General features: G+C 44.8%; 1 protein-coding gene across 5 annotated transcripts; it reads right to left on the reverse strand.

Moving 5' to 3' along the window:
- Nucleotides 1–940: 940 nt before the first annotated feature.
- PTPN18 (protein tyrosine phosphatase non-receptor type 18) lies at nucleotides 941–23,301 on the reverse strand. 5 transcript variants are annotated; one of them, XM_057309878.1, is made up of 17 exons: nucleotides 22,544–23,301; nucleotides 19,689–19,785; nucleotides 18,917–19,061; nucleotides 17,404–17,512; nucleotides 17,062–17,138; nucleotides 16,887–16,982; nucleotides 16,735–16,773; nucleotides 9,138–9,206; nucleotides 8,483–8,545; nucleotides 8,131–8,273; nucleotides 7,679–7,745; nucleotides 7,518–7,595; nucleotides 7,350–7,439; nucleotides 6,983–7,071; nucleotides 6,078–6,280; nucleotides 5,571–5,645; nucleotides 941–5,362 (listed from the first exon to the last, which is right to left on the reverse strand). In XM_057309878.1, the coding sequence occupies exons 3-17, from the start codon at nucleotides 19,007–19,009 to the stop codon at nucleotides 5,295–5,297; spliced, it is 1,359 nt and encodes a 452-aa protein (XP_057165861.1). In that variant the 5' UTR covers nucleotides 19,010–19,061; nucleotides 19,689–19,785; nucleotides 22,544–23,301; the 3' UTR covers nucleotides 941–5,294. The 5 variants fall into 5 exon arrangements, with proteins under 5 accessions (XP_057165861.1, XP_026348716.2, XP_057165859.1 ...); XM_026492931.4 differs by having other exon boundaries at nucleotides 18,917–19,065; XM_057309876.1 differs by having other exon boundaries at nucleotides 18,917–19,489.
- Between the last annotated feature and the right edge of the window lie 400 nt (nucleotides 23,302–23,701).

The following is a 23,701-nucleotide window of genomic DNA, read 5'->3' on the forward strand; positions in this document are numbered from 1 at the left end:
AGGTTTTAGGAGCTGGAAGCTAGGAACTGGTAGATGAAGGCCAAAATATGTATTTATCGTAAATCACAGTATCACACTGTCGATATTTTTTATGTTGATTTAAAAGCATCCACTGTACACGACTGAAAATTTGAAACATTTCCTGGTAGCTGTAGAACTTCTGATCCCACGTTCTCATGGGGACACTGATTTACTTAAGGAAGGTCAGGGTGGAGAAAGTTCAACTTTAGGCTTTTAGGCATGACTACACTTTTTTGGGGGGTGGGGTGGGGCAGGAAACCAGAATGTCTAGATTTGAAATACATCTCTGCTATTTTCTGTGTAACCTTGGATTGCTTAACGTCTCCATCTAAGTTTTTTATATGTATGAAATAGGGGTAAAAATAGTACTTGATCTCTTTGGGAGTATTAAATGAAAGAATACATTTAACATACTTTGAATAGTACCCACCACATAAGAAGCATAATGAACACTAGCTACTCTTTGTGGGTAAAAGTCCTGATATCTTTATATATGGGTAGGACAGTGCTGGATGTGGATCCCCAGGGGACCCTAGAAGTAGTGGCAGGGGTCTCAGTGTGCACAAGAGTAAGAGACGGTCACTCGATGCTCTGGGGAGACAGGACAACCAACACAAATGCCTGAGCATGGACGGTTTGAGACGAGGTAAAAGGAAGGCAGGGAGGCTGAAGCATGGTGCATGGGGCTGCAGCATAGGGCCCTCAGACATTCAATCCTCTTCTTGTGCTTGTTTCAAATACTCTTTAAGTGTATATAAGGAAAAACATATGTATATATGTTCATATAAAATATCTTCTTTTTATAACGTAAGTTAATATATTTTTTCATTTTACAATGTGATTTGGAAATTCGTTCACACCAGTGCACAGAGGTTGTCTCATTCTGCTTTTTCACACTGCGTAGTACTCCATCATAGCATTTGTTTAACCAGGACCCCACTAAGAACATTTATTTCCAGTCTTCTGCTACTACAGACAGTGTGACAGTAAATAACTCGTGTAACAGTCATTTTGGAGTTCTGTGAGTACCCACAGAAGATAAATGCCTACAAATGACATTTCTGCCTCAAAGAGTATGAGCATTTTTAAACAGATGTTGTTAAAGTGCTTTCCATAGAGGTTGTATGCATTTAAACACCCACTGGCTCTATACGAGAACGTTTCCTTATATCTTAGACAACACACTGCATTATTAAACTTTTTGATCTTTGCTAACATAATTATGTGGAATCAGCTATCTCAGTATAAAATTCTGATTTTCATGGTTTTTATTACACGTAAGATAGAGCATCTTTGCACATTTTTATTTCGACTTTTGGCCTTTACTTATTCTTAAGAGCTTTTTATATCTCAGAAAATTAGCCTTTTGTTTGATGTCAGTTGTAAATTTTTTTCAAGTTTGTCATTAATTTTCTGACTGTGCTTATGGTGATTTTTGTGAGGTTGAAATATATTTGTGCATTAAAATATATCTATTTGGGGGGGCTTCTGATGTCTTTCCATATTTAGCAAGCACTGAATATAAAGAAAATTTCCCATAATTTCTTCTAATGTTTCTATGGTTTATTATTTTATATTTAGATCTCTGATACATTTAGGATTTGTCCTGATGTACAGTATGATGTATGGCTCAAACTTCTTTTTTCCTAAATGACTACTTAATTATCTCAATATCAGATGTTGAATAAACCATTTTTCTGCCCACTGACTTAAAATGCAACTGTTAACCATGACTAGAACTATGTAAATTATTTCATTCTGGAAATAATCCCTGAAAAAATAAGAAATCTTTTCTATGTGTGTTGTAAAAATCCAGGTTCACTCTAGCTCTGAACAATCATTCATGTGGTGGCCCTATGATAAAAATAACTTTATTGTCCTCAATTTATAGACTAGGAAACTGAGCCAGAGAGAAACCGAAAACTTGCTGAAGATCGCACCACTAGTAAGTGACTGAGTCCAAGCTATTAACCACTATGATACAGGCCTACTTAAAGAAATATTAAATGATACTGTATTCATTGCAGTTATTCCTAGCTTCTGTAAAGTGGGGATAACAAACCTACCTCTATGTGTGGGTTGCTCTGAAGATTAATCGTTCAGTCCATGTGCATACCAAGGACCTAGTCAGTGCTAGCTATTTCTATTCATTTAATGATTTAGGGCTACTTTTGCTCAGAGCCATATATTTCTGTAACACTAAACACTGAGACCTAAACCTGAGTGAGTCTCAAACTAACAACTACCTTCTCTGACTCTCCTTTGCATCTAGAAAATGGGCTCAGTAGCAATACTTACAAATAAAGATTAAATGAGATAAAACACGTAAAGAACCCAGCCCCACATTATCCTGAATGCTCTACCCTGCAAGCCTATAGGTTTTTCTATGTTGCTGGGCCTCTACCTGCTCAGATAGTCACAAGGGTGCTGTTCTCATTTTCAGCAGAACAACCCTTCAGTCTGGAATGGGCGGCTAAGAATTGCAAACAGTTCAGCCTCAGACCTAATTGTTAAAAAATCTTATCTAAATGGGTCCACTGTACCCCCCAGTTATGGTTTCTGGTAGGAAATTGGGCTGAGTGGGTGCTGGCTTCAGGACGGACCCCAGAGACCAATGCTCTAATTGACATTGGTTTCCCTCCCCTGAGGAAGGAAATGCTTCTTCTTTCTGCCACAGGCTGCCTCTCCTCCAAATTACTACTGCTTTTCCCCTTCTGGTCTCTGGAGCCAAATGAACTTAATATTTCTGGCTATGAGATCAGTTTACACTCTAAATGACACTTCAACTCTCCTCTGTTATCAGCAGCCTTGGGTCCTCCTTCCTGCCTCTTTCCACCAAGGTCAGCTTTACCTTTTGCCTAAGAGTTTGGACTCCAGGTGATGCTGGCCTCCTGTTCCCCATTAAGATGGAGAATCCCTAGGTTTCTCTGAAATTCCAGGTTTCAGCTAGTTGAATTGCTTCTTGTGCAGAGACCTTATAGCACTTGACAAATTAAGTCCAATGCCAGCAAGCACTGTTGTGGTCAAGGAAGGCACGTTTCACCTTCCTTTTACCAACACTCAAAGAGCAAATGACTTGTCTCAGAACCTATATTGAATTCAGGAGCCAAGACCTGATTATGGTCTAACATTTATCAAGCATAAGCTTCTGAACTAAATCTTTGTATTCTCTCTTTCACTGAATTCTCACAGTAACTGTATGAGGGATGTGGCTCTGACTGGGCAGGTGGCAGGTGAAGGCCTCAGTGGTCCATGCTCATCACAGACACAGGACAGCTTTCTGTGTTAGGAAGGGGTGGATGGGAACCCACCGGAATGCACTAGACGTTGTCAGGAGAGAGGCTCACAGAGCAGGATCAGGGTTTTGGAGCATCAGGTGTAGATTTACTCTTGTCTTATTGTCCACTTCTCTGGTTTGAAGATCCATCTTGATGGAGGACTGTTTGATTTCTGGCTGGGTGACCCATTTTTCTACCTGTCCAGCTGGAGAGCTCTCTGGCTCATGGAGTGTCTAGTTGGGGATCTGTCCTTCTGGAGACTGCCCTCTTGGCTGCAGTCCTTCTGGCTGGGGTCTGCATATCTGTCTAGCCAAAGGTCTTTCTGAGGGTCTTACCAAGCTGGCATTCAGTCTGTTTGGAGTTCACTTTTCCAGCTATCTACTCGCAGATTTATCAGCCTGTCTGGCTACAGACTGATCTGTCGGTCTGGGGTCAGTCCATCTGTTTGCGAGGCTAGATGTCTGTCTTAGCAGCTGCAGATTTGTCTGCCAAACCAGCCATCTGTGTGTGTCTGCTGTCAGCTCAAGGACTGAGGGTTTGTTTGGCCAGGGGGCTATGTGAACTGCTCATAGTTAGTCTGGTTGCGGGTCCTCCTGCCTGACTCAGGTCTATCTGGTTGGGGATCTATATAAATAGGTCTGACTTGTTGGAGGTCCATTCATTCATCTCTCCAGATGGGGGTCCACCTGTTCATCTGGTTTGAGTTCGTTCTGTCCAGCTAGGGATCTAGTTGGCCAGTTGGCTTGGGGTTCATTTGTGTCTGAGCATAGTGCCTGTCTGGCTGGGGTTATCTGTCATGTGTGACTAGGGGTTCATCCCCCAATGAGACCCTGAGAGATGGGGGGGGGGGGGGTCGATCTAGCTAGCAGGGATCTAGCCTGTCCGAAGGATCTGATTTGCAAGGTATGCCAAGCTGGTAAATGATTTGGACAATGGGCGTATGTCTGGCTTAGGATGCTTACCTACCTGAGGGTTTGTCTACTGCAGGTGGCGCATCAATTTGTCTGCTAAAATGTGGGTCTTCGGAATTGGTGAGTTGGTGGGGACTATCCACCTGTCTAGAAGTCCACCTATCTGCCTTGTTGGGAGGCTGTCTGTACAATCAAGGGTCTTTCTGTCTGGCTGGGAGTCCATCTGGCTAGTTAGGAGTATGACTAGGTCTGTCAGTCTGTCCGTCCACTTGGGGGTGGATCTGTCTAGCTGAGATGTCTGTGTCTGCTCAGCTAGGGATTTGTTTGTCTGTCTGGGAGTCTGTCCACCTAGGGGTCCATCTGGCTGGTGTCTGGTGGGCTGCCTAGCTGGGACAGGGGTCTTTTTGATGGTCTCTCTTGCTGGGGGTGGTCTGTCAGGCTGTTAGTTGATTTCTCTGACTGGAGGTCCATCCATCCAGCTGTGGACTGTCCCTCTGAAGGTCTGGCTGTCTAGGTATATGGCTATCTACTTGTCCTGGTTGGGGGCCCATCTGTCTCTGTACCAAGTGGGGATCTTTTTACCTGTTTGAAATCAGTCTGCTGGGTTGTTATACCTGGCTTGGATCTGTCTGTATGGTGGTTGGGGGTGGGAGAGTGTCTATCAGTCTTTTTCAGGGCCCACCTCATTTCTATGTCCAGCTGAGCGTCTGAGTGAGGGAGGCTCAGATATTGAGATGAACTAGTCCATTATGTGGTGATGGGAGCAGTCTCCAGAAGCCCATCTGTCCATGCTCTTCTTCACGCCTGGGAGGACCTGCCTAGTCCCCTGGGGTTGGGCCCATTCCTGATGTTTATTCTTGAATCCGTTCACTGCAGTGTCACCAGCCATTATCTCCCAACTACCTCCCCCGCCTCAAGCCTTGAATATTATAATTACTGGGGCAAAGGCCCTACATTTCCACCCTGAGAAACTTTTATTTTGATCCAGGACCAGCATTCCCATTCCCAACACTTCACATAGCAGAGAATGGCCGTCAGCAGTCCAGATGCCCATGTGGGGCAACAGGCAGGCAGGGTGCAGCACTCACACCTGGGTCCACTCAGCAGGGGGGTCCCGGGGCCCTTTAGGCCTTCCAATGCGCAGGTTGAAGCCTGGAAGAATGGCACCATGGGTTTCATGGAGAAGCTGAGGCGTGGAGATGTGTGGAAGGTCATCCTCAAGCCTCCAGCCCCTGGTGGTTTACTGCAGCCACACCCCCAGGGCTCGGAGAGTGTGAGCCCCATGCCACCATCCCTAAACCCCCAAATCCTGGGGTTCAGTCAAAGCTGCGGAGGCACAGCAATCCATGCTTTGACTTACCTAGCCCAACACTCTGAGCTCCATCCATCACGTCCTCATAGGCGTCAGGCCCACCAGGGCTTTGGTCAGCAGCAACTGCGGGCACAAAACCACCCCCCCCCCCCCCCACGGATCGACTCAGGCGGCCCCACGGAGCTCCGGAACCCATCGGGGCAGTACCGCATCCTCCATGCGCCCGGGGCCTGAGCTGGCAGGCTGGGGGCCAGGGCGGTGAGGGCAGCAGGAGGGGGAGAAGCGGAAAGGGACCCGTCCGCCTGGACTAGCGAGCATCGCCAGAGAAACGGACCGGCCTTGAGCCCAAGGCTGGGCCTGGCACACTTCCGGCCGTGAGCGGAGCTGGGCAACAGTCCCAGAGGCGTGGCCAGCAAGGCACGTACGTCAGCTTAGGCCCTGACCGGGCCGAACTGAGGGGTGGGGGTCCTCGAGGCCGCCAGCAAGACTGGGTCTGAACAAGGCGCAGGTGGCTGCCGGCCCTCCCGCCTCGCGCCCCGGCCTGCCCGGACTCACCGCCGCCGGGCAGCAACCCACGCGCGTCCTCCGCGTGCGCCTGCGGCCGCCGAGAGCGCGGCGTCACCTGGCTGTAGAGCGGCTCCTCCTCCGCGCCGCGCCCCCGCGCCCCCGCCCCGGTGCCCGCGGGCGCCCCGCGCTTCTGCACCACCGCGTACGTGTCGGCCATGGCGAGGGCCCGGGGCCCGGGCACCGAGATGCTTCTGCGGGTGGGGAGGGCGGGGAGGAAGTGAAGAGACTGAGCCAAGGGAGGGAGGGGGTGGGGAGCGCGCCTAGCTCGCAAACCGCTGGCTTCCTTTCCGCCCAAGGCTGCTAGCAGGTCGGAGAGAGCGGGCGGATAGGTCTCAGAGGAGAGGGGGAGGGGTCTCTAGATGAGGGGATCTCGGTTCTGTGTTTCGAGCGCCTGGCAACTTAGGTGGGTGAAGGGAAGGAGACAGCCTGGCAGGTGAATGGGGCGGGGTATTGATACTGAGGGGTGGTCATTTCTGTGTACATGTCTGAATGTAAGAATGAGGAAGTGGTGTTTAAAGGGGAGGGAGGGATAGCCTCAAAATGGAGAGCTAGTCTCAAGGACGAGGGGGTGAAATCTGCTGCAAAGGAAGGTTGACTCTGTCCCCAGCACCTGACATGAGGCCTGACAAGTGGGTGGCTTCAAGAACTATTTGCTAAATTAATGGCTAGGGAAGCAAAGAAAGCGCTAACATAGGGGCTAGCCAGGCCTAGGCAATGGGATCTCTGGGATCAAAGTGTCATCTTGGGGCAGGTTCCCCGACTCAGTTCAAACAGCCAGTGAATATTTGGTAAACGACAGCAAGGAAGGGCTGGTGTTTTCAAGGGCGAGGAAAGGGTTAGCCTCTGAGCATGAGAAATTGGAAAGGGAAGAATGAAGAGATGGAGCTGAGTACCTGAGGACTTCGCCATGTGGGCGAGGTGTGGTGGGAAGGGTCTGGGAAGTCTGGAGAGAGAGGGCGTCATCGTAGACTGGAGCACAATTCTGGCGAAAGACAGGAGGGGAAGGGTATGAGACTTGGAGGAAACTGGTCAGACCCCTGATGGAGGTGACCATGGACTCAGGGGTGGGTAAGCTTAAAAGGAACAGTCTGATAAGGTAGCAAGGAGGACAAAGGTGGATATCATAGTCAGTCCCTGCTCCCAGAAGGAGTCCATGGGCTAGATGCTGCAGTGATGGTAGCCAAAGACTTCTGCTCTGGGTCCTGGTCTCTGAGGGTATTGATGGTGGACAGGAAGAGAGTAGGAAGGGGGCGTTGGTACCTCCTTGAAATTCTGGTACAAGGGGCTGGTGTTTTGGAGTGCTGAGAAGAACATCTGAGCCACCGTGTGGTATAGGAACCTGTACTGCTCCTGGGGGAAGAGGAATCATCAAAAAGGGAAGACAAGAGGAGGGACGTGTCCTTGGATTGAGGAGACTGAGGCTCTTACCTCTGTTTGCACAGCTGCAGGCCGTTGCTTTCTCATCTCCAGGACCACGTTGAAGAGGCTGAAGTTAGGTGGGATCATCTGGGGCAGAGAGGGTACATGAGCAGGACCTAGTGGGCATGGGACCTGCACTGTACATAAGCACACATATGCCCTATTCATACCTGGGTCAGGAGCAACTGTCTCACATAATCCACAGTGCACAGGACACCTGTTCGCCCACAACCCGCGCTGACAAGCAAGAATAAGCGTAAGCTTGGTCAGGACCTGCCCACAACCGCTTTTATATGGGGCATTTGAGGTTGGGAGTAAGGGTCCTAATGGAGGATACCCTGCAGCACCTTTTGATTCTCAGAATCCCCAGATTACAATTTAAAGGAAAAAAACTTTTTAATTGCTTACATTTGTTGAGCATCAACTCTGTGTTTACTCTCCAGCAAGCAGTCTGCACTCAATAAATGCTAAATTTCAGCTGATGCAGCATGGCTTCAGGTTTTTCAAAAGAGGCACTCAAACTGTGACACTGGCTTCAAGGCCTTTACTGGCCTCCCAACCTCCCTCCCCACTCCCAGTCATCTCTGTCTCACGAGACCCCCATAAAACCCATTCCTTAAACCTGCAATGGACACAGAGGGGGCTGGGGCCAGATCCCTGGAGGCGACGGGCTTCCTCCACCATGGTGAGCACATGTTCAGGATTGCTAGGGACTCCTCTGTCTGGCCAGGACATATATTGCAGCTGGTACACAGAACGACATTCCTGAAACACAGGAAAAGAGCGGCAAATAATAAGAAAGCATTTACTGAGCACCTACGGCATGTCAGGCCCAGTTCTAAACATCTTCCATTTAAATCCAACAGATAATAACTGAGGAGATAGGTGCTATTGCTAATGCCCATTTTACAAATGAGAAAACAGACAGAAAACAGCTCTCCCCATATGGGAGCCTCCTCCTCCCCTTTAAGTACCTTCTGAAAAGTAACCCGGAGGGTCCTGAGCATGATGTCTGAATTCAGCCATGTCTCCCTTGTCTGAGGATGTGGGCCAGGTGGGAAGAGAGAGGAGAACAAAGACCACAGGTCCCAAAAGACATTTGCAGAAAATAAAGCATTTCTGATTAAAAAATCAAAGTCAAACATATTTTAAAAATTCATTCAGCTCAAACATCCCCCATGGCTTTCCTGAAGCAAACATTTGATAGAGGGGAGAAAGAACTATGATTAAAAACCCCAACAAGCTCATTTATAGTGGGAAAAAAAAAAGATTTGTTCTACAACAAGAGTTTTATTGTACTTATTATGTACCAACTATATTTGACTTGAGGTAAGAGATTTTCCTGAGTTATGAAATGCTAAGTGAAATAGGGATTTTAAGAACCTAACCAGGTACATTTATATAACAGAGATAACTATGATCATAGTTAAAATGCAAAATCAATGAATATATTGAGTCCTGACTATTTGCAGGCTAATACCAGAGAGTTCCTTGCAGTGTGAGGGGACTGTGGGAAAACTATTCATCCTTTCAGGCCCAGCCCAAAAGCTTCCCTGAGAATCTTCTGGGAAACCTCCCACAACATCCAAGACTTCATAAAACACTGTTCCCACCTCTGCCCCAGCTCACCAGGGTAATGCAGAAAAGCCCAATCTGTAGTGGTTCCTGTTCTTGGGCCCAGTAACGCTCACATTTTTTCTGTGAGGCAAGGGAGAAAAGGCAGGGAGTGAAGAGCAGTAGTCTGCTTTAGAGTTCCAGCTCAATATATCCACACCCCCACAGGACACCTCAGGCATTGCTGGTGGAAGTACAGATAGCTGTAGCTATCATGCAGGCCAGCTGGCAGAGCCTTGTCAGATTAAACACACACAGACACAGTGGAGACTTGTGCTTCTGACTATGCAGGAGGAAGACAGGCCAGAATATTCTCATACTGTAAGCAATTAAAAAAACTGGACAGAACATATGAGCCACTATTTTCAGACAGTGGACCGCAGGTATTGCAGGATTGTGATCACTGAACAAAGGGAAACACATGGGTCAAATGTTATGACTGCCCAGCTTACTGCCTAGAGGCAGTCACCAGGCTGCAGGACATGGAGAGTCCAATGATCCCACTGAGTTGAGGAGCCAGAGATCATGGCTCAGGGAGGCCAAAGCAGCTAGAATTTGAAGGGCAGAGTCTTAGAAAGAACAGAGCTATGCAAACAAGAGTTAAAAAGTTCAGAAGTGTGCATATGGTCCCCTTGAATATTATTAGCTGAATAATAATCTGAGCATCATGAAATTCCATGAAGCCAGGCAAGAATAACTTCCCATGAAAGAACAGTAACTAAGAACCTATAAGATGAATATTTCCTATAATGTTCATAATGGGATAGAAATAATTTACATTCCTCCAGCCAGAGTGGAGAGATCCGACTGACTGTAAAGGCATTCAATAGGGAACCAAGAAGGACCACATGTTAGAAGTAGAATGAAATTAGTTCTAGAATAAAGGCTACTCTAGACCTGCCCTACAAAGGCTTTAAAACAAACCTTAAAATGATCAAACATCCAAAAGTACCTTAACCGCCTTCCAGAAAAAGTCTCTTTAAAGACTCTTTAAAGTAGGACAATAAAATCCAACAGTTATCTACAAAATTAAAAATGTCAAGCACCCAAGAAAAACTTACTAGACATACAAAGAAACAAGAAAACATGATCTATAACCAGGAGAAAAATAAGTGAATAGAAAATCCAATAGGGATGAAGAAAGAAGTAGACAAAGACCTTTAAACAGTTTTTTAAAAAATATTTTAAATATACTTGAAGATGGAAAAAGAAAACATGAATAAAATGAAAGTGAAACAAAAGATGGAGAAAATACCGAAATGGAACTTCTAGAGAGGAAAAATAAAATACAGGAAATAAAAAATTCACTAATAGCAGATTAGACACAGAAAAAAAGATCAGTGAACACAAAGACATAGCAGTAGAATCTATTTAAAATGAAAAAAAGAAAAAATTACTGGGAAAAAATGAACAAAGAATCAGTTACCTGTGGAAATATACCAAATGATCTAATGTATGTGTACTTGGAGTCCAGAAGAAGAAGAGGAGAGAGGGGAGAACAGAAACTATATTTGCAAAAATAATTGCTGGGAATTTTTCCAAATTTGATGAAACCACAAACCCACAAATCCAAAAAAGTCTAGCATGTACTAAAACTTCAGACTCCCAGAAGGAAGGCAGGTGTTCAAATAAACCATACTGTTTATATAAACAGTTCAAGCATAGTGAGCCGCTTTTATTAGAAATCCAATTTCCAGGCAAGATCCAACCTAGGAAGAAGGTCTTTTATTAAATCATAAGCCTGCTATATTACTCTTTTCTGCACAAAAAGTTGAAACAATCTTGAAAAAAAAAAAAAGAAACTTGGAGGACTCACATTTCCTGACTTCAAAACTTACTATGAAGTTACAATAATAAAAAATGTATACTACTGGTACAAAGATAGACCTACCGATCAATTGAATAGAATTGAAAGTCCAGAAATAAAAACTTACATTTATAGTCAATTGCTTTTTCAACAAGGATAACAAGATCATTCAAAGGGGAAAAGACAGACAAATAACAAGTGGTGAAAAAAATAACAAGTGTTGAAAATAAAGACAGACAACAAGTGTTGGTGAGGATGTGAAGAATTTGAATCCTCATACACTGCTGATTGGAAGGTAAAATGATGTAGCTGTGGAAAAGTTTGACAGTTCCTCAAAATATTAAGAAAGGAGTTACCATATGATGTAGCAATTCCACTTCTATGTACGTAACCAAGAGAACTGAAAACATACTTCTACACAAAAACTTGCACGTAAGTGTTCATAGCAGCATTATTCATACTAGCCAAAAAGTGGAAGCAACTCACATTCCATAAAGCAATAAATGAGTAAGTAAAATGTAGTAGATCCATTCAATGGAATACTGTTCAACAACAAAAAGGACTTAACAGTGACACATGCTATAATATGCATGAATTTTAAAACCATGCTAAGTGAAAGGACTCAGTCACAAAGACAACATATCATATGATTCAGTTTACATGAAAAGTCCAGAGTAGTCAAACCTATAGGGACCAAAAATAAAGTAGGGGTTACCTAAAATAGAGAAATGGGGAGTGACTGCCAATGGATATAGGATTTCTTTGTGGGGAAATGAAGATGTAAAATTTATTGCACTGATGGCTGCTTAACTGAGGAATATACTAAAAACAATTGAATTGCACACTTTAAATGGATAAATTGCATCTTGATAAAGCTATTTTTAAAAAGAGATTGTTTATTTTGATTCAGTCCCAAAAGTTTATTTTTGCTTTTGTTTCCTTTGCCTCAGAAGACATATCGAGAAGGATGCTATGACCAATGCCAGAGAAATTACTGCCTGTACTCTCTTCTAGGATTTTTATGGTTTTGGGTCTCACATTTAGGTCTTTAATCCATTATGAGTTTTTGTGTGTGTGTGGTGTAAGAAAGTGGTCCAGTTTCTTTCTTTCTTTCTCTTTCTTTTCTTTCTTTCTTTCTCTTTCTTTCTTTCTTTCTTTCTTTTTCTCTCTTTCTTCCTCTCTCCTTCTCTTTCTTTTCTTTCTCTTTTTCGCATGTAGATATCCAGTTTTCCCAGCACTATTTATTGAAGAGACGCTTTTTCCCATAGCATATTTTTGCCTCCTTTATTGAAGATTAATAGTTTAATTGACCTCATAATCATGGGTTTATTTCTGGGCTTTCTATCCTATTCCATTGATCTATGTGTCTGTTTTTGTGCCAGTATCATACTGTTTTGATTACTACAGCTCTGTAGTATAACTTAAAATCTGGAATTGTGGTATCTCCAGCTTTATATTTCTTTTTCAAGATTGCTTTGGCTATTCGGGGTCTTTTGTGGTTCCACACAAATTTTAGGATTCTTTGTTCTAGTTCTGTGAAAAATGCTGTTGGTATTTTGATAGGGATTGCATTAAATCTGTAGGTTGCTTTGGATAGTCTGGACATTTTAACAATATTTCTTCTTCCAATCCATGAGCATGGACTATCTTTCCATTTATTTGTGTCATCTTCAATTTTTTTCATCAGTGTTTTATAGTTTTCAGTGTATAGGTTTTTCACTTCCTTGGTTAAGTTTTTTCCTAGGTATTTTATTATCTTTGGTGCAATTATAAATTGGATTGTTTTAATTTCTTGTTCTGCTGCTTCATTATTAGTGTATAGAAATGCAACAGATTTCTGTACATTGATTTTGTATACTGTGACCTTACTCAATTCATTTATCCATTTCAGTAATTATTTCGTGTAGTCTTTAGGGTTTTCTATATATAGTATCATGTCATCTGCAAATAGTGAAAGTTTTACTTCTTGCTTACCAATTTGGATGGTATTTCCTTTTCTTATCTGATTGCCGTGGCAAAATAAAAAGCCTTTGCATACAAAGGAAACAAACAATAAAACTAAAAAATGACCTACTGAATGGAGAAGATGTTTGCAAATGACATACCTGATAAAGGGTTAGTATACAAAATAAATAAAGAACTGATTCAACTCAACAGCCAAACACCAAATAATCCAATTAAAAAATGGACAAAAGACACAAACAGACATTTCTCCAAAGAAGACATCCAAATGGCCAACAGACACATGAAAGGATGCTTACTCAACATCTCTCATCATCAGGGAACTGCAAATCAAAACACAATGAGATATCACCTCACACCTGTCAGAATGGCTAAAATCAAAAATACAAGAAGCATCAAGTGTTGGCGAGGATGTGGAGAAAAAAGAACCACTGTGCACTGTTGGTGGGAATGCAAACTGGTTCAGCCACTCTGGAAAACAGTATGGAGGTTCCTCAAAAAATTAAAAATGGAACTACCCTATGATCCAGCAATTGCACTACCTGGTATTTATCCAAAGAATACTCAAACACTAATTCAAAAGGATATATGCACCCCTGTGTTTATTGCTGCATTATTTACAATAGCCAAATTATGGAAGCAGCCCAGTGTCCATCAATAGATGAATGGATAAAGAAGATGTGAATATATATATATACACACACACACACACACACACATACACAATGGAATATAGAATGAAATCTTGCCATTTGCAACATGGATGGATCTAGAGGGTATAATACTAAGTGAAATAAATCAGTTGGAGAAAGACAAATACCATATGATCTCACTCATATGTGGAACTTAAGAAACAAAACAAATAAATGAAGAAAAAAAAGAGAGAAACCGAAAAACAGACTATTAATTACAGAGAATAAATAGGTGGTTACCGGAGGAAAGGTGGGGGTGGGGAATGGGTAAAATAGGTGAAGGGGATTAAGAGTACACTTATCTTATTAAAAAAATGAGAAAAAGACAATCTAAAGCAAAAATAATAGTGCATCATATTTAGAATTAAAACCTATGGCAACAATAACATAAAGCATGGAATGGGAAATTTAAAATATGCTAGTATAAAGTTCTTATGTTTTAAATGAAATGGTATAATATTATTTGAGTGTAGACTGTGATTAAGTTAAAGATATAACTGGTAAACCCTAAAGCCAGACTAAGCACATAATACAAAGAGGTATAACTAATAAGTAAATAATGACTATGAAATGGATTCATAAAAATTCTCAATCTGGGGGCACCTGGGTGGCTCAGTCAGTTAAGTGTCCGCCTTTGGCTCAGGTCATGGTCTTGGGGTTCTGGAATCGAGTCCCATGTCAGGCCCGTGCTCAGTGGGGAGTCTGCTTCTCCCTCTCCCTCTGCCTCTCTCCCCCACTTGTGCTCTCTCTCTCAAATAAATAAATAAATAAATAATTTTAAAATTCTCAATCTGAAAGAAGACAGAAAAGAATAAAAGGACAAAGAACAGATGGAATAAATAGAAAACAAAGATAGTAGATTTAGACTCAACATTATTGATAATATATTAACAAATAAATACTCCAATTAAAGGCAGAGATTGTCAGATTAAATAAAAAAGTAAGTCCCTACAATATGCCACCTACAAGACACTTTAAAAATAAAGATGAACATAGATAAAAAGTAAAAGAATGGAAAAAGAGATGCACACTCTAGCACAATTTAAATGGCTATATTAATATCACAGTACACTTCAGAAACAGAATATTACCAGAGATAGAAAGGAACCTTACATATTGGAAAAGGGACTGATTCATCAGGAAGACATAATCCTAACTGTATAGGCACTCAATTACAGAGTTCCAAAATAGCTGAAGCAGAAACTGACAGAACTGAAAAGACAGATAATTTTAAAATTAGAGATTTCAATATCATTTCAGCAAATAACAAGGCAAGTAGACCCCCTAAAAAGTCATACGAACAACAAGATTTGAATAATATTTGTCCTAATTGGCAGTTATAGAATAGTTGGAGATTTCGTCACTCCTCTCTCAGCAATTGATAAAACATTTAGAGAGAAGAAATTAGTAAAGATTTATAAAATACAGTAAAAATAAAAAATATTAAAGTGTCTTTCAAAAAAGACACAATTTGACTGAATTGATATTTATAGAACACTTCACTCAACAAAAGCAAAATACACATTCTTTTCAAGTGTACGCAGATTATTTACCAAGATAGGTCATATTCATAGCCATAAAACAAGTCTCACTATATGTAAAAGGATTGAAATCATATAAATTTGTTCTTTGACCACAGTAGAATTAACTAAAAATTAATAACAGGAAGATATATGGGAAAGTCCTCAAATATTTGAAACTAAGTATAACCATGGTCAAATACCATGAGTCAAAGAAAAAATCACAAGGGAAATTAGAAAATATTTTGAACTACTTGAGAAAGAAGATACAACTTATCAAGTTTATGAGATGTAGCTAAAGCAGTGCTTAGAGAAAAATGAATAACATTAAATGCTTATATATGAAAAAAGAAAAATCTCAAATCAATGATATAAGTTTAAGAAACTAGAAAAATAGGAGCAAGTTAAACCTAAATAACCATTAGGAAGGAAATGAAAAAGATAAAAAGTTATTAATGAAATAAGAAATGGAAAAAAAATAGAGAAAATGAATAAAAGCCAAAGCTGGTTCTTTAAAAAATAACAACAACAACTGACAAACCTCTAGCCCAGAGATGACTAGCATTTTCTATAAAGGGCCAGATAATATATTTCACACTTTGTGAGCCATTCAATCTATCCAACTTGCAACTACTGAATTCTGCCATTGCGGCATGAATTCTGCCATTCTGGCATTGTGGCATATATGTATATATACTATATACAAACATAGGAGTGTGGCTATATTCTAATATGTTTTATTTACAAAAAATGGGCAGCAAGACAGACCTAGTACAATAGCTAATGTTTGTTCATCTTTACTCTAGCCAGACTGACATGGGACAGATGGACAGGCAGACCACAAATTACCAAAATCAGGAATGAAAAAGGGGCATCACTACAGATTGTACAGACTCCATGATCAGCCAGTCATCCTCGGCCAGTACTTACCCCACTTCTCAACCCTGTCTATTGAATAGGCCAGAATGTAGAAACCATGTGCCTTCAATGTTGCCATGCATTTATTGAGTGACGAATTTATGCTAATAGGCAAAACAAAGATCTGGACTTATCTTCCATTCAAGGAGAGGGAGAATAAACAATGAGTAGATTACCTTGTATGCTAGAAGTGGTAAGAACTGCGAAGGAAAATAGGACACAGGAAGGAGAGTGGGAGCGCTGGGAGTTTTAAATGGTGTAAGATCCAGGAAGGTCTCATGGAGAAAGTAGTGTTTGAACAAAGATCTGAAGGTGGTAGTAGAGCAAGCAAAGAATGTTCCAGGCAGAGGGAAAAGCCAAGGCACAGTGCCATCCCTGGCACATCTGAGGAACAGCAAAGGCCAAAATGTCTAGAGTGGAGTGAATAAAGGAGAGAGGCAAACACAGAGATCAGAGCTATACCAGGACAGCTCAGTATAGGGCCTAATGGTCTATGGTGCAGACTTGGGTTGGGAAGACCAGCAGTAAAGGGGTTGTGAACATTTCAGGGATGAGCACCATAAATAAAAGGGAAAAGTTCAACAAAAAATTAGAGTAATAGTGGAGCCACTCCAAGAATTGGGCCTTTCAGACTTGAGATTAGGGAGGTGCTAACAAGATATCTCCTGCCTCCTTCCTGCACAAGGAAATGTATTCTAGATAAGGACACCTACCCGCCCATTCTCCATTTCTCGACATGCCATCAGGATCACCTGGACAAGAAGGGTAAGGGGAGAGGGGAGTGATTTGGGTTAGAGAATTGGAGAAACAAGGCCAAGGGAGGACTCAGAATGTTAGCCCCACCTCACCCTACCCTAAGGCTGACCTTGACCCCAAACTCCCAGACCAGGCGCCAGAAGTCTAGCAAGGTGTGAGGCAGGGGTCCTTGTGTGGCGATGTAGGCCTGGCTTCCGTCTGTGCCCTGGTAAAGGCTAAGTTCACCACCAAGATCTTGCTGTCACCCCCACCATGTCCGCCCCTTCCCTGACTCCCAGCCTGACCCGGATGAAGTTGCCATTGATGTAGTCGCCATGTCCCTCTTCCTGGAGCAGGGAAAGGATCACTCGTGTCTGATCATCTGCCAGCGGGAGAGGTGAGAAAAGTGCTTTGGGGTGAGAGGAGCATCAAGGCCCTGATGGCTTCCTGGATGAAAGCCAGCAGGGTTATTGCACACCCAGCAGGGATCCCACCTGGGTGCACTTGTAAGCTGCTCAGGAGAAATGCAGCCACTGCAAGGATCTGAGAGGGAGTGCACTGGGAGCATAGTGGGGTGGACTGGACTGCCATGGGGTGGAGGATGTGTGCAGAGCCTCACAGACTCCTTCCGGAAGCCCCCGACTTACACGGCAGCACATCTTTGTAGCGGTTCTTCCTCACGTTCCCTGGCAGACTGCCAGCCTCAGTGGAGCACACACGGTCAGTCTTCCACGCAGCTGAGCAGGCCTGGATGTCCTGACCAGGAGAGGGAGGAGAGAGAAAGAGAGGAGCTAGGTCAGAGTTCTGGGGCACAGAGGCACTTGTAGGGATGCAAAGTACATGGCCTGTGAGAGGTGAATGCAGACTCTTCGATAGCATGGTGCCTGGGTAATTGTAGTGATACAATAGTAATAGCAACTCAGAGCCACTCCTCTGTGCCAGGCTCTGTGCTAACAACATTGAATCATTACAAGGTCACCCCGAAGCTAGTACTATTATCGATGTCCCCACTGTGTAGGTAAGAAAGCTGAGGCACAACATGGTTGATTGACTTGCTGAAAGTCCCACCCAGGAAGTGGAACAGTGAGGGTTGCTCTCAAACCTCTCAGCATCTACCCCCTAAACACTCAATCTGTGCTACATTGTATTGTAAACGATAATTGTAACATAATATGTATGTAATATAACGAACATGATGATGTATGGTATATGACAATATCCAATGTATATGATTATAATGTATAACATTACTTATGTAACAAAATAGTACAGATACTTTATTACTGTTACATTATTATAATTTGTATTACCACCATCATCAGCTATTCATAATCAGAAGATAGTAACACCTACCAAAGCCTACGACGCTGCATTAGTATTCCTTACACATGGCTTGCATCACGGCATTGTAATGTTTAGCGCATTTATAATTAGTGACAAAGGATCCTACAAAGTGAGCGCTCAAGATGTGTAAGCTCTTTTTTACCCACACCAGTTCCTCACGCCAGTTTAGTCATTAACGGTCGCGTTTTACCCAAGGAAAAACTGACGCCAGAGGACCCGGGTAAAGTACCCTACATCACAGCGCCTATTAGAGTCCGGCATCCACACCACCATCCCCTCTTCCCCCCACCCTCAGCAGGGCTTCTTGGTTCCTCTTCCCCTAGACCCTTCTTCCACATGATCACAGAAGTGATCACCGGGGCGCCTGGAGAGGCCCCCGGTGACAGGTGTCCAGAGCAAGTGAGCGCCTGCCTTCCCTTGTTGCGCCGGCTTCTCCAGCCCGACCCAGCAGCGGGACCGTTCCGGGAGCTGGATGAGGGCACAGGGGACCCAAGGGCGTGTGCGGCACCGCCCAACCCGGCCGTGGACTTCGCCCTCTGGGGCTCTGCAGGCAGAAGATGAGGACAGAGACGGGGTTAAGAGTGACAGAGAGGTGCTGGGGTGAGAAAAATAGACCTTGAGGCGAGGAGACACCCTTGGACGCCGAAATGGAAAGAGAGAGAGAGAGAGAGAGAGAGAGAGAGAGAGAGAGACTGAGAGAGATTGGGAGAGAGGGAGATAGGCAAAGCGCGGCAGGGTGCACAGGACAGACATCCGGACAGTCCAGGACCAGGAGCCGGAGCGCGCGATTTGGCTTGGCCACTCTCGCCCACTTACGCTGAACTCGCCGGCAAGGACCGCCCTTTCCCGGCCGCCTCGCGCGTCCAACTGCTCCAAGAAGCTCCGCGCAGCGTCCAAGTTGCGGCTCATGACGCTGTGCGCCCCACAAGTCCAGTCCAGCTGTTGCGCTCCGCGAGGCTAGCTAGCTAGTAGCAAGAAAGCGGGAGGCGGAGGCGGGCTGCGGAGGCCCTGCCTCCGATCTTGCGACCCAATGGAAGCGCGCAACAGGCGGCAGGGCGCGCCCCTCGGCCAATGACTATCTCCCTCTCTCCCTGTGCCTCCCACAGGCTCCCGGACCCGGGCGCAGCCGGAGCCCCAAGTCCTCTCCCGCTGGGCCTGGGAACTGAGTCCAGCGCTGGTGCTTCCCTTTTTATGGGCGCCAGGCATGTTGGCTGAGTCCGCACAATCCCCTGGACACTTTCTCCTGCTTAGTCCCAGGATCCTCGCCCGGGGCCAACCTTCCTCCAAGGGCCCGCGTTGGGTAGATGGCCTTGCGTCCTCGCCCGGCCTCCCACGTCCAATCCCCCTGAGAGATAGACTGGGCTCCGAGCCAGAGTGGCGGCGCGGCAGCTGTGAGTGGAGATGGTCGCCGAGATTGAGCTGCGACCCTGCCTCGAGGACCCTGGGTTGGGGGCGTCCCTCACTGTGCGCTCCGGCGGCAGGGCCCAGAGGAAGGTCAAGGGAGGTTGCTGAGGTTGCCGCGGGGGGAAAATGACACCCGGGCACCCCTGCTGTGAGAAAGACCGAATGGAAGTGGATGTTTCTGTACCTCTGTATTTCCTGAGGTTCCTTTTTCTGGATCGGGCTAGGAGGAGCTGGGGGCGCCAGGATCCTTTCTGAATTTAAGGTTCTCATCCCGCATAAACCTGCAGGGAAACAGAACTGAGGCCGTCAAAAGTGGGTTCCAGTGGGAAAGATCTCAAGGCTTTCAAAAAGCTTCTCTCTTTCTTGCTGTCTCCACACCCTCACCTTCAGAAAATGGGCAGGAAAAGGCCAAGAGGACAATTTGGTGACCCAGTTCCCGGGGTCACCAAGGGGAGGCTGGAGAAAGCTGAGAGGAGCCTAGGGATCCTGCCTCGGTAAATTGGCCAGCCCACCCCTCACCCAGCGGGGCTCCAGGGATCATGGAAGGAATTTCTGGGGGTGTCCGACTGGAGGGGGTGTCTGTGGAGTCCAGTTTTAGGTCGTTAAAGTATCAAAGGTTAACCAATGGGGTGAGGTGTACTTTAAGTGATTGAGGGGGCAACAAGGTCATTGGTTCAGGTTGTGGATTTAATTAATTATGGGTTATTAGAGTGTTGTTTGAGTTAGGGATGGGCAAACTCTTTTCAAAAGGCTTTGGTTTTTGGCTTTGCTGTCTCTGGTGTCTGTCCCAGCTACTCAGCTCCCCCAGGGCATTGTGAAAGCAGCCATAGGCCACATGTAAAGAAATGAGTGTGGCTATATTCCAATAAAACTATTTGTGGACACTGAAATTTTAATTTCATGTAATTTTCATGTGTCACAAAACATTTGTGTGTGTGGCCTGAGGCTGTGTGCTTTACTGACCCAGGTTTAAGTGACGGAAGTCAAAGTGGATGATCAGTGGGGATGTTTCCTTTATTGAGGGGTTAGGCGAGGTCACCATGGACTCAGTGGTTATTAGTTTCATCTCTAAGAGTTCAAAGATGGTCAGTAGTGGTCTCTGTGGATGGGCGCTTATAATGAATTCATTGGAGGTCAGTGAGAATTCTTTGGACGTTCATGGGCAACTGTCATCAGATGTTAATGGCAGTCATTGGAGGTCAGTGAAAGACAATGAAAGTCGCTGAAGGGCTATCGGGATTTGGAGTGGTAGTTTAAGTAATTGAGGGATCCAAAGAAGGAAGGGTCATTGAGGGCTCCTATTTAGTGCACTATAGTGTATGTCAATGAAATCACTGAGATTTTGTAGATGAAATCATGGGTTTTTGGAGACTCAGGGAGGTGGGATACAGAAGTTTCAGGGAACTTGGAGAAGATATGGATGTTCAATGGAGGAGTCATGGGCACTCTTTAGTTTCTGAGTACTCATGGATACTAATGACAGTCATTAGGGACTAGTGGATACCAGAGTAAACATGGAAGAGTCACTGTGGGATGATGAAAGGTCTTTGTGGACCCTGGTGTTAGTGGATGTCATTGGAGGTCAAAGGTCACTGGAAACTGGCGGTACCTCAGGAGCAGATGCAACATTGAAGGGTCATTGGTCCATCCATATCATCTGTGGTAGTGACTGGGAGGCAGGAAGGCTGACCCAGAAGCTGGGGTCTGGGTAGCTGGGGATCTTCTGACTAGTGACTGAGGGTCTGTTTGTCCAGTATCTACCTGTCCACCTGGCTTTTCAGGGTGATGTTTATCTTGCTAAGGGCCTGGCTTTCTCACAGGCTGGGGTCTGTCTTACTGGCAGGAGGTAAGCCTGTCAAGCTGAGGGCTGGTTGGCTACTTGACTGGGTAGGTGGGATATCTCTCTGCTGGGGTAATGTCTATTTGTCTATGGGGGGGGGGTCTGACTGTCCTGGAGGGATTGTATTTTGGTTGGCTGGGATCACCTACTAATTGGCTGGTACCGGGAGGTGTCCATATGTCTGACCACAAATCTTTCTGGATGTCTGGCTGGGGATCTTCCCATTTGTTCAAGAATCTGTCCATTTGGCTGTCTGTCCCTCTGGAGTCTATCTCCCTGGGATTTTGTCCATCCAGAAGTCTGTCTAGCCAAGGGTCTGCATGTCTGCCTATTTGGGGATCTTTCTATCTGGTTCAAAATCTTATGGCTTATGAACAGAATGGCTCAGGCTGTGGCCCCCCTGTCATGCTTCCCCCTGGATTTGCTGTATTTTTGGTTGCATGTTCACCCTTACTCCATGCCCTCCTCTCATTGTTTAATTTGCCTGCCCCACTGACTATCCTTCTAGGTCTCTTCAGATATCCAAATGCTCCTGGCTTGCAATCTACTCAACTCAGGCTGGGTGTGGGGGATGGGAAGACCCATGAGGGTTCCTCCAGTAGCCCTGCCTGTCCTACCTCTCTTCTCCCAGAGAATTGCATGCCATGTTCTTACAATGGAATTTGCTGCTGCTAGGGTCCTTTTTATTCACCCTATTAGTGCCAATCCCATGAAGTGGGAGCAGTGGGCACTGCCCTTGAAGATCCTAAGTACGCCAATGCCCACATGCCACATGCCAATCTGTTTGCCAGCTCAGAGTGCTCACTCAACAGAGGCAAGTGAACTGGGTGCTGGAAGGTGCTTGGGTAAGCCTTCTTAATGCTGTGAGGAACCCAGGCTGAGCCAATATTGCAAAGGGAAAAATTGTAACTTTATAATGGAGAAACATAGATACCACCTTAACCCAGTGAGCTTGTTGGGAAATACTTTGAAACTATTGACAGTACTACTGTACAGTTCTTCTCTGGCTTCCTTTTTTGATAGACTGAAAAAGGGCTGAAGACATTTGAAAAAATTCTCCCACTGCTCTTGTTAAGAACATGCAGGCGGGGTGGGCTGACCTGTTGGTTCATCCACAAATGTGGTGCTTGGCGAACAAGAAAGATGACACTGTCTCCAATAGGGGCAGCTCGTGCCCACCAGTGACTGCAGCTAACTACCTTTGCAAGGGCTTTTGTTAGTCTCCTCTAACTCTTCTCCAGGGTTCTGGATTCCAGTGTTCTGAATTGAGGATCCCTCCTGGTCCCTTTCTGGGGGAAAAAAAGCGGCAGCTTAGAGCTGGGGGAACACAGCCCAAGGAGAAAGCCACCCTACCTACCGTTTCTCAGTCCTGCTGCCAACCCACATGACCTCTCTGTGGAGGCTGGTTTCTACCCCTGGGAGCTGCCCTGTTGTTCTGCTTCATAGAAGGAGGGGGAAAGCCCTCTTCCTCATCTTTAAAAAATGACATCCTTAAAATGTTCATATCAACCAGCCCCACTTCTTCCAGGGCAGAGCCTGGATATCTTCATCACCCAGAGTGAGCCCCAGATGCTAGTACATGCCTTTGGAGGAAATAAACTCAGTCCTGGGCTCTCTGTGCCAACAGCTCCAACTGCTGTAAGCTCTAGGCAAACAAATGCTCTGACAGTGATGCTGGTAGCATCCTGGGGCCTCTGGTCAGGTCGCCCTGCATCCTTGGCTTGCAGCTTCCAAACCCAACTTTAGCTCAGCCCACACACACCTCTGTGTGTGGCACTTTATTGCAAAAAGACCAACTAGCCACGTTCTTTTAAGCTTAGTCTGGCTGGAGTCCTGCATAGCTTAGGGCTCTTCTGTGGGTGCTGAATGCAGAGCCCACGGCATCACAACCAAAGGGAGGTATGGATCTTCTCCATCGGCTTCTGCCACTCAATTATAAAACCAGAGAGCAGTTAAGTGCACATCTATGTCTGGGCAAGTATGAACACCTCTGGAAGGATTCCTGTAACAAGACCAAAAGCAAGGGCAGAGGGCATCTCATGCTGCTGCTGTTGCTGCTGCTGCTACCCGGTAATCTGAAGTCCTAGCCAATGCACTGTGGCAAGGAGAACGAAAGAGCGGGGGTCTGTCAAAAATACTGTGTAACTGGCACATGGCATAATCAGCTAGAAAGTTCTAGAAAATCTTATGAAAAGCCATAAGTGCTTACAAGAAAATTTAATAAGGTATCCAGTTGAAATATAATATACACATACACACATCACACATATACATACAGAAATCACTTTCCCATAGTGCAGCAAAAATGAATTTGAAACTGTAATGCAAAAAAAATCTATTAATTTCTTGAAAAATAG

The sequence above is a fragment of the Ursus arctos genome, unplaced genomic scaffold, assembly GCF_023065955.2.
Source record: "Ursus arctos isolate Adak ecotype North America unplaced genomic scaffold, UrsArc2.0 scaffold_10, whole genome shotgun sequence".
NCBI classification, from domain to species: domain Eukaryota; kingdom Metazoa; phylum Chordata; class Mammalia; order Carnivora; family Ursidae; genus Ursus; species Ursus arctos.

Excerpts from the sequence above, each read along its gene's own strand:
- PTPN18 (XM_026492929.4), bottom strand. The coding sequence starts at position 17,716 with ATGTTGTTAGCACAGAGCCTGGCACAGAGGAGTGGCTCTGAGTTGCTA. Across the intron at positions 9,207-16,734 it reads GAGAAATGGAGAATGGGCGG|AAAAAATGTGAGCGTTACTG; the intron begins GTAGGTGTCCTT and ends CTTGCCTCACAG. Across the intron at positions 8,546-9,137 it reads GGCTTTTCTGCATTACCCTG|ACAAGGGAGACATGGCTGAA; the intron begins GTGAGCTGGGGC and ends CCACATCCTCAG.